The 10,858-nt window shown below is 46.7% G+C and overlaps 1 protein-coding gene across 1 annotated transcript; it reads right to left on the bottom strand.

Annotated features, from left to right (window-relative positions):
- Positions 1-460: 460 nt before the first annotated feature.
- Positions 461-9,974, bottom strand: LOC143220339 (uncharacterized). The gene is made up of 7 exons (XM_076446005.1): positions 9,960-9,974; positions 7,934-7,951; positions 7,335-7,463; positions 6,550-6,673; positions 4,457-4,557; positions 2,255-2,386; positions 461-646 (listed from the first exon to the last, which is right to left on the bottom strand). The coding sequence occupies exons 1-7, from the start codon at positions 9,972-9,974 to the stop codon at positions 461-463; spliced, it is 705 nt and encodes a 234-aa protein (XP_076302120.1).
- Between the last annotated feature and the right edge of the window lie 884 nt (positions 9,975-10,858).

Raw genomic sequence — 10,858 nt, 5'->3', positions numbered from 1 at the left:
GAGATCGATCATCCTTGTCCGCGTGCAGACGCGTGTCGATAAATAATCCTATAACCTCGTTAATTGGGTAGCAAAAGCTGCGCATGCTCGGTTAAGCGATTGGAGAAAGCGGCAGATTTTAATGACATTCCAGGAAATCAAGCTCGCAAGGCACCTCGCAGGGTGGACAGGGCGGCAAACGGAGAGCAAACAGAGATAGATCAAAAGCGTGTGAAAGACAGAGAGAAAGAGAAAATAAAAAAGAGACACGCGGAGGGCGCGGACAGATGAACAGAGAGAAAGTAAGAGAGAGAGAGAGAGACAGAGAAAGATAGTGATAGGCAGAGTGAAAAAAAATAAGAAAAACACAATGGTAAAGCGAGCAGAGAAAAAACACGAAGAAGACGTGAAATGTACAGCAGTGGTAGCCGATCATAGCGGCGAGAACGATTCGATACGATTCTTTTCTTCCCAATTTCCACTACTCCTTGTTATATTTTCCCCACCACCCTCCCCTTTTTTCGGCTAACTCGTATATCCTGTCGGTCCTTCGGACTTTCCCGATTTTGCACCGTGCACCCACGCACGCACACGCGCACACACACGCGCGTAGTCTCACGCACACGTTTTTGGATCTCGCGTGAGATCGAAAGGGATCTCTTGGCCCCTTCGATGTGTTCATATATATATATGTATATAAATATATGTACATTTCTTACAAAAAAAGATGGAAAGAGATAAATAGATAGATAGATTGTACAGAGAAAGAGAAGAGAGAGAGAGAGAGAGAGAGAAAAAATAAGGAAAAAAGAATCGGAGTGTGAAATACAATGAATGAAAAGAAAAAAAACAAAAAGAAAAAATCGAAACAGTATCGAGGGTGAAAAAAGTAAACTCTTCTGTTGTCGGGACATCCCGGACTTCTCATTTCACGATTCTTTTTCTCGCCGAGAACGCGTTATGCGGTCGAAAGAGAGAGAGTAAGAGAGAAAGTTAGAGAAAGAGAGAAAGAGAGAAAGAGAGAAATGTGGATCGCGACGAAACGATCGTTCGGGAAAATCGACGAGCCTGTCGGAGACGTAAGCTCGAGGACCGAGCGAATCGATTTAACCCGACAAGCGTCTCCTCCATAAGCTTGCCCAGCCCTGATTCGAATCTCGCGAGAAGCTTCTCTTCTTTTCATTTTTTACCTTTATTTTCCTCCAGCGAGAATGAACGGTTAGTAGAAAGCTGAGAAAAGCCTATGTCTGCGTTACGTGGTTAGAGAGACAGAAAGTAGAAAGATAAAAAAGATAGACAAATAGATAGAATAAAGAGATAAACAGAGATCGCAGATAGAGAGAGCGAGAGTGTGAATTGGAAATTAGAAGTTTTGGCAGATGTGTGTACACGTCTCTGGAGAATAAACGCGAAAATTGGAGACAAGAGAGAGAGAGACGAGATATAGCGGATAGAAGTAGAGAGAGAGAGAGGTGTACGCCGAGGTAGAAAATTAAAAAAGAAAAAGGTGTAAGAAAAGATAGAGACGAGAGAGAGAGAGAGAGAGAGGAAGAAGAGCGAGTGAAGAGTAAAGGGCAAAAATATGCTTTTAATTGCGGCACTTCATATCCACGCGAAAAAAAGAAAAAAGTTCGGCGAGCTATTCCGTTCTCTATATGTGTATGCATGGGAGTCCGCGCGGATTGGATGATCCGAAAAAATAGGGTTGGAGAGAGAAAAAAAAGAAAGAAAAAGGAGGAGAAGAAAGAAATAGAGGATCAAAGAGTGAAAGAGAGAGAGAAAGAGAGAGAGATACGGGTGGGTAGATCACCGAGGCAGGACTGACCAAGATTATACAGTACGGAGAGAAAGATGGCCGCGCGTGACGCCATCGAAACGAGCAATTTCACAGAGATAAAAGCGAGACCGATAAGACGATCGCGTTCGTTTTCTCGTCGCGTGGTCGAAAAAGAAAAAGAGAAAGAGAAACGAACGGGACGCGGCCGTTCCTTTTCGTCGTTCGATTTCTCGTTGCCGAAAAGAGCCACTCAACGTGTTCTCCAAGAGAAACATCGTGAAAGAGAGAAAGAGACTCGAGTAGAGGCGTATATGTACAGAAAGAGGGTGGAAGAACGAGAGACAACGCGAAGAGAGTAATTCAGAGAGGGGTTGCACAAAAGAAACGTGCGACTGGCGGTTGCTCTCTTTCTCCTCGCATTGTTCGCCGTTTTTTGTTTTGTTTTTTTTTTTTTTTTTTTTTTTTTTTTTGCTGCTTTCTTTTATTTATCTCCTGTACCTCATAGTCCCTTTTCCGAACTTCACGCTCCAAATCCCACTTCTGACCCTCACAAAGGTAGACGCGGTCGTAATACATTTGGCAAATCTCCTTCAAATCGTCTACAAAGAACATGGAGTCTGTCTCAGATATCTTCCACTCGTCATACGTTATTTTCACTAAATAGCCAGGAGGCCAATCGAGAGAAAGAGAGACGAACAGAGACGCGGATACTTTCGCGTACAGGCCGAGTCGTTTAATGACTATTTCCTCTAACGTTCGAGTAAGAAGCGTTCCATAAAAACGGAAAGGAAAAATTAAGAAATTTCAACCTCCGGTATTTTGTTGAAAACACAAAGAAGATTGTCTCGAGGAGTTGCGCGACTCACCCTGTCTACGAAACGATATCCAACTTTTGGGTACACGTCGCGAGTAGTTTTGAACAATTGATCGACTGATCGAGTAAAATGTTGAGATTCTCGTGACGTCTCTCGTTCTGCTCGCTCGATAACGAAACTCGCGCGAAAACCGAATGCCTAATCGCGTAACGAGGAGGTTCTCCTGGAGCGACTGACGCGACGTGACCTGCTCTGAAATCTCTCCTTTTCGGTCAAATGGAAATTGTCCTATCGACCTCCATCTGTATCGAAACATAGACGTGGTTATTCCCCCGACCACGTACCCTCGAAACTTTCGTTCCTCGAGCAAATCGATCGGGCCAGCGGCGATCGTTACGATCCGAAAGGATTCGGCCGCGATGAAAATAGGAAGAAAGATACCGGAAGCGAAATTTCGAGGGTGCGTCGACCGGGAGGAGCACGTGGGTCGTCGACCAATCGCATCGTACGGTCGGAGACGTGTGGCAAAGTTAAATTAAACCCAAAACGAATCACGTGGGAGGCCAGATAAAAATAATCTGTGCAGGAGACTCGTTAGGCTTTCTTCAGGCGAGCCGATCGTATTTACCTCGAATTCTTTCAACCTAATTTGCCTCTCGAGGTCAAACTTATCGCCCTCGAGCGCGTATAGTCTGTTCCAATATGCCGAACAGATCGTCTGGAGCTCGGCTAAAAGAACAAAAGTTTCAGAATGGAGAGCAAAATGCAAAAGAAAAAAAAAGGAATGACAAAAATGGCAGGATGCTTTCGGCCATCCTTTGCGACCTTAATTATTAAAAGCGGTTATCTCCGACGAATGGTGTCGAAAATGGAGAGAGAGAGAAAAAAAAAGAAAAAAAAAGGGGGAAAAGAAAGAAATTGGCGTTCCATGACAGAGACACGCCTAAAGACTCCTCTCGCTTGTATGCTCGATCGCTACGATCTTACCATCGACGTTCCTTTCCTTAGCGAGAATCCCTGTCAAGAATCACGATTGCTATGTTTGCAGAAAGGGTTCGTACGCGGAGGGGATAAAGATTCATAGGAAATAGAACAGAATGAGATTCTCGTGTTTTGAAAGCAGAAAGCACGAAGCCGACAACTGCGTGAACGTTAACCTGACACGAAAGAACGGGAGTCTAGGGGGATAGATGGAGGAATCGTATTTTCGGACTAGTACTGGCGCCAGAAGGTGGTAAAGGTCTAGTTGCCTACGCGCAAATAAACGTAACAAATAAACGAAAGAAAGAAAAAGAAGAAAAAAAAACTGTGAAGAAAAAACGGAAAGAAAGGAAAAATAAATCGTTGTTCTACTTTCAAACCGCTCAAGATAGGATCTAGGTATCAGCATTACGATATTACTTGACATCTACTGGCTGCGATTCTACGAGTCACGCGTGCCTGCTTTTGTTCTCTTTCTAATCATTACGTACGCTCTAGGAAGACGTTCTAAACTAGCGAAAAGAAATCTTGCGAGTACTACGTTAGAGTTGGTGCGATTAGATGATTCAGCCTCGATGCCTAAGTTCAACGGTAACGTTAAAAAAGGTAACAACAGCCGAAACGTCAGTTCCGCGAGGAGAGAAAAAAGAAAAAAAAGTGAGAAAGAGAGAGAGAAAAAAAAGAAAAAAGAAAAGGAGAACGATCAGTGTTCAGCGCTGGCTAGCAAAAAGTCCTTGCGTACTAATGAGAAAAAAAGACTCAGAACAAAAGAAGAGGGAAATAAAAAAGAAAAAAGAAAGACACGATAGAAAAAGAAGTAAGATCGGATGAAAAAAAAGTTCTGTTCTCTGGTTTTGTTAATTGCAGCGTCGTCTGTTTTTTTCTGCATCGAAAACTTTTCGACCTCGAAATCCTTCTTGGCGACTTCGTACTCAAGGTCGTACTTTTCCCCCTCGAGAGCGATGATCCTCTTATGATACTGGATCAGAATGGACTTCACGCTAGCTGTCAAAATTCCAAGTCACCTTGAAACATACTCCTCTTTCAGGCATCGCGCACGATTTTAGCCGGCGAGTTTCTATTTTTTTTTTTTTTTTTTTTTTTTAATTCTTTTTATTTCTTGTTATCTTTATTTTTCAACGAGAAACGGCGAGTGCGGGGTTCTTCGCGAATTTTCCTCGGCTCGCGAACCGGCAGGGACATCGCGCGAAAGCAGGGACAAGTGAGTCTGGTTTTGAAAGCGAAATTCGAACGAAATTCGCCAACGACGTTACGAGTAGTTCGAACCTATCTCTCGAGTGTGTCTTGGATCACGATGGCGGCTAGAACGCGGTGCGAAAACGCATCTTTGCTACTCGAACAGGGTGGCAGCGGCATGAACATAGAAAGCAAAGTGGAGAAAGAAGAGAAAAAAAAATAATGATCACATACGTTCGAAACGTTGTAAATTAAACGGAAAAGTGAAAACTCCGAACAGAAGCACGTATCTCTCGAAACCAAAAACCGAGTTACCATCATTACCATAAGTATATTACTCCACCATACACGAATAGCGGCAATTCTGGCGACAACTTGTGAGAACACAATAAGTTAATACGTGTGATAGTCCACGATTGCTCAGCTTACCATGTAAAGTAACGAACTTGATAGCATTAAACGAAAGAGCAAAGACGATAAAAAACGTGGTAGACAGATCGCGCGCACATATAAATGCGAACAGAAAAAAGTTTTGCGAGAAAAGAATGACAGAGATAAAGAAATAGAGAGACAGAGAGAATAGCCGTGTTATGAAAGTGAGATAGAAAAAAAAGAGAGATCAGAGAGAGAGAGAAAGAGATATAAATAAAACAGTAAATATTATAGAAACACGGAGAGACGAAATGCGAAGCTCGCGACACTTGCCCGGATTGCCAGCAAGCGACCGTGATCAGCGAATCGAGTTTGGCAAACAGACCGATTTAAAACCCTTCTTCGAAACGGTGGAACGAAAAGAAAGAAAGAAAAAAAAGCAAAAAAAAAAAAGAAAAACGGAGAAAGAAAAGTAATGAATCATAGAATTAAAAAAAAAAGAGAGAGAGATAGAAACGAAAAGGTGCATCATCATGGCGAGAACGAAAATACGCTTGGGCCGTTTATAAATAATCGCAATGTTAGGGTTGCGTAAGATGGCGGATCGGCGGGTTTCGAGCTGTTTGCCAAAGGTACCCGAGGCTCTTGGTGATCGAAAGTGAACGCAACCGGGCAAGCGCGGACACATTACTCAAGTGCAACAACATCGAGGATCGTTACGGTGTCGTGAATGCCTCGTTATTTGCACGTCTCGTAATGTTCTCGCAGCTGCTCTTTTCCTCTGTATGTACCTCGTAGTCCTTCTTCTTAACAACATATTCGAAGTCGAATTTCTGATCCTCCAATGCTGTGATCCTATTGTGGTACTCGCGCAGCACGCGCTTCACGGTTTCTGTGTGGATCAAGGTGAAAAAGATCGGACAGAATTCATGATAATTGAAATAGCAAGAGACGAGCGGGGAACGATCGGTCCCCCAGTTTAGTCGAGTTAGGGATGACGCGATGTGTCGGGTGTGTATGTAACGTACTATGCACGAGGCAGAATGGACCCATCGGGATGCGAGAACGACGAGAATGGCGTGAAACGAGGTGGCGAGCTTCAAAATTAATCCATGTGCTCGAAAAACGATGAGATCGCCTGCGGAACAGGTTGCGTGGACAGTGCGAGAGAAAAAAACGGCGCTACAGCGACATGACATCTGTCCCAGCGAATCGAGTCGCATCTCTCGCATGTGTCTGCCGATGTCTCAGAAAAAAAGGAAGTCTCTTACAGACCTACGAGCGAGCCTGCGTCGCTCGATCTTCGACCCTGACCGAATTGTTAGCAGTCTATCGCGCGCCGATGCACCGAGAAACCGCGGTTTTGCGCCTAGTTATCGACTCGTCGTTCTTTTTTCGAGAAAAACAAAAAGAAAGCCTTTCAAGTACCTTCGCTAGCGTCGTCGACGTTCTTCGGTTTTCCGCAACGCTCCTCGATGATGCGCCTCCTCTCCGCCGCCTTTCTCTCTTGTTCCTTCTTCAATTCCTCCGCGGCTTTCTTGCGCAGCAACAGCTAAAGGTGCACACCAACGTACTTTGTCAGAACACTCTTCCGTTCCGGCTACCGGATATAAGGCAACTCGCGGAGGATTAGCTACGAGATTGATAGCAGGATGTGTCTTTCTCCGAGCGACTCCAGCGAGTGACTTTTAATTTCGCGAGGAGAAACTCGAAGAATATCAGGCCTCTTAGGACCTTTCGCGAGTGGATAGCAATTTTCGTAATTTCTCGAGCTTTTCCTCGCGCGACAGCGAGTCGACGATTTTCGCGACGCGAGCTCTCGAGACGAGGCGAATTTATAGAATTTATAGAACAGGATTTAAATTCCCTGCTGTTCGAAAGGATTTTATCGTGTCCGTGGAGTCGGTAGATAAATTCTTTCTTCGCTGAAAGGATAAGAGTGGCGAAATGCACACGTAGCGGTATTACGTAAAGGGGCGAGGGGTGGTAATTTTTTGCCGCGGATGAAGAGCTTTCGAAGGAAAGGAGGTAGAAGGCGAAAGATAGGAGCGAGAATGGCTCGGTCAGAATTTCCAGACGCGTCTGCCGCGTCTCGGAACGTTCTCGGTTCACGGAAGAATTCGATAAAAGCGGAAAGGATACGGGGCGCGTCGTCCGAGTATCAATTGTAGGTTGGTAAGGAGAAATAACCGCAGAATGGAATGTAAACTTACCCTAAGCTTCTTCTTCCTGTCAGGGGTCATGAAACCCTTCTTCGCCTTCTTGGCTTTGGAAGCCTCTTCGAGGCGGGCGCGGACCTCCGCCCTCTTTCTGTCCGTCTCCGCCTGTTTCCTCTTCTTTTCCTACATTTCCCGTGTGAAACTCCCTTAAAATATCTCATCTGACAATAGCTCGGGGCTACGTTCAACGGAGAAGCCCGAAAAACTCTGCTCCTCTCGCGGACCGGCGATATTTAATATTCTTACAGCTTTCGCGGCTAACGGGCCGAACATGGCAGATAAACCGGCGACGAAAAAAAAAAGGAAAAGAAGTAAAAAGAAAAAAAAAGAGAGAGAAAGAGAAAGTTAAGAAGTACGAAATAAGAAGAAGCAGCGGCAGTCGCGACGATTGCCGCGAAGCGTAGAAGAGCGTGAATAATTCGGAAAGTTGCTGTAAAAGACGCGGTCCGTAACGAGCCCTTGATACGGGGACTGTCGGAAAAGTCATTCGATTAGCGAGGCTTGACAAGTTATTGAAAAAGTTTCGCGGACAGGCCCGTCCTTCTCTTCTCGACTTTAAGCTTCGCCGATAGTTTCACCCCTCTCTTACGTACATCCTCGAGACGTTTCCTCTGTAAAGGAAAATAGAAAGCGATCGTGAGAAAAATCTTTCCCGTCGACCCGATTCGAGCGGAACGCGAAACGTTCGGCGCGGTGAAAAGTCAACGCGTCCGTAACAGGAATTTCAGGGCGCAACACGTTTCGGGTTCCGCTTTTTCGAAAGGCCGGCAAGCGTTCAGGAAGCGATACATCGCGGCGTAACGGCGTAGAAAACGCGCGATATGTGCCAATCGTTCATACGTCTGGATCAATTTATGCTTTCAACCGGCGCGCGTCCAAGTGGCATGCGGTAATTTATTCGTATTTCGCCGGGATCGAGCGTAACGACGTTACGGCTTGCGGCGTTAAGTAAATAACAAATGGTAAGCGTGAGTGGCATGCTGCTGGCAAAGACAAGGACGCTGCGGCTCGCAGGTCGCAGAGATATTCTGCGCTTCCTGCGATCATGGTACCTACTTTCCATACCTCAGCTTTCTCGCTAACTGGCTCGTGCTTGGAGTTTCAGTCTACTAAATCGGCTAGATCCATCGATCGGATTCTAACGAGTGTTAGACGTCTCTACGAATTGGAGAGAAGGAAATGGCACGGAAGATAACGGGCCGCGGCTCTGCCTGTCAAATATATTACTATGATTTACATTTAGAACGAACTTTTGCCAAGATCTACGCCCGCTGCAGGTCAGACGGAATTCCAGTGTTTTCTTATCTCGGCTGCGATACCCTCCGTGCCAATTCGAATGCAAAACCGGGACGGGGCCAGAGGGAGAGAGAGAGAGAGAGAGAAGAGAGGAGCGGAGGGAAGTTGAAAAATACAAGTTAGGGAAACATCGAGGGTACATTTTTGCAATCACTGGAAGAAGTACGGAGGTCAGGTGGCGGAGAAGTTACGGGGGACGAAGAGGAGAAGGGGAGGAGAAGGGAACGGTGGTAGAACAAATATGGCACACCCGAGGAAACGCGACGCGGGGTGGTAAATAACGTGGAAATAGGGGCGAGAAGCTGGCGATAAATCAAGAGAAAAGTCCACCCTCGCGTCCTTCCTGATATTTCTCGAGCTATCTTTTATATTCCTCCGAGGCTCTGGATCAGCCGCCATGTTCCTTTTCCATAGGAAAGCGAAATAGCTTATCGATTATATCCGAGTTTCCGATGATTTTCTTTCCAATTCCGAGGGAATGCCGATAAAGCTGTCCGCGGATTCGATTCGTTGCATCCTCGGGTGGCCGAAATCGAAATCGCGTGGAATTGATCGCGGAAAATTCCCCGTCGCCGGGATAAACCGGGATATCGCGGGAAATCCAGTCTTCTCGGAAAGGCGGAGGGGAGGAGGAAGGACAGGGGGTTGAAGACGGCAAGGTCTGGCAAAGTTTCCCCCGAAGGGAGGTATCACGAGGAGCGAACTTCTACCGGACTGCTGGTTATTCTGTAAAACGTAAGAACCAAACCTCGTGGTGCGTTGTCCACCACTTTTCGCATAGTTGCGTCAACTCTCTCCGTGGTTCGGGGAGAAAAACGGTTCGGTCGATTTGCCACCCCGGTCCGATCGAGGTTATTAACAAACGAGGGGGGGGGGGGAGAGAAAAAACTCACGAAAAACGTGTGAAAAATATCGAAGGGAACGGAAAAGATCCGTCCCTCGAGGTTTACAAAAATCTCGTTTGCACAGGGGAAAAATCGTAGTATCGGAGAGTGAAAAAAATGAAAAAACGGTATTAATCACGCTCCCGTTCAGTCCGAACGGGAAACGGCTAAGTATACTTTTTACAGGGGTTCTGACAAGCAGCAAGCGCGCAGGCGATGCGTACCTTTGAACGACACGGTGTTTACTGCACGGCCGCAAGCAGGCGGAGGATCCGTGGTTGGCCATTTTTTCGCGGAGAATCGTGCCGATCGTGGTGTGGAAACGGGTGGCCGTGCGAGCACAGAGACATGAAACGGAGATGGAGAAACGAGAGACATTAAGACCATTGTCGAGGCGAGACAAGCGTACGCGATAGGCTGCGCTGTATACCCACCTAACCTCATCGTCCGCCATCGTGGTATCTGGCTGCTACACCCGTCTGCCTAAAAATAAAGTAGAGAAAACGGGGATGGTTTCACGTATCCGTGGCAAAATAACAATGCCGCGGCGTTACGTCAACGGCGTAAATACGACGGTTTCGGTGACACGGATAACCGAGCGAAATGCAAACATTGCACGGGGTTAAATATAAACCGTGCTTAACGGCGACGGCGGTGGGGGCCGGCGTTCGCGCGAGTTCGCGCGAGTCAAGCGCGAGGGAGTGAACGGCGAGGAACATCCCCGCGGCGATTGCGTCATTGGATCAAATTTTTCTTTCGTCGGCCAGCGATCCCCGTTTCGGCGGATCCGGCCCGATAAATCCGAGGTTCTCCGCGTAAATTTCACGCCCGCGGCACGCACGCCCGAGCACGGTGTAGAATATCCGGTGCTCGAAAATAGACGCGGACCGTCTCCCCACTTTCCCGGCCGAGACGTCGCCGCGTCCACGATCCAAATTTGGATGCAACGACCCGGTAGATCCCTCCGTCTCCTCGCCGCTCCGTCCTCGGTTCCGCGGCAAAAGCGGAAACGCTTCTCTTCGACCGGAGAGCACGAGAATCGGGAAAATCAGAGCCCGTATCTAGCTTTCTTCCTTTCTTCCTTTCTTCCTCGCGTGCAAATCGTTTAAACAGCGATTCGAGGTGAACGCGCGATCAGACGTATCTCGTTTCCTCGGTGTCTCCTTTGCTCGGGGATGAAGGAAAATAAATAAATGCCAGTCGCGCGTGGGAATCGTCGATCTGGGTTTAATTATTTGTCCAACTTCCGAGCGGGATGGACGAGCGGAGAAATAATAAGACGCGGTTGATAAACGGGAATGCTAGAGCCAGGAGTAATTCATTTTCTTGGCAAACGTG

Source organism: Lasioglossum baleicum, unplaced genomic scaffold (assembly GCF_051020765.1).
Source record: "Lasioglossum baleicum unplaced genomic scaffold, iyLasBale1 scaffold0779, whole genome shotgun sequence".
Taxonomy (NCBI): Eukaryota; Metazoa; Arthropoda; class Insecta; order Hymenoptera; family Halictidae; genus Lasioglossum; species Lasioglossum baleicum.
This window is presented reverse-complemented; position numbering and strand designations above follow the sequence as displayed.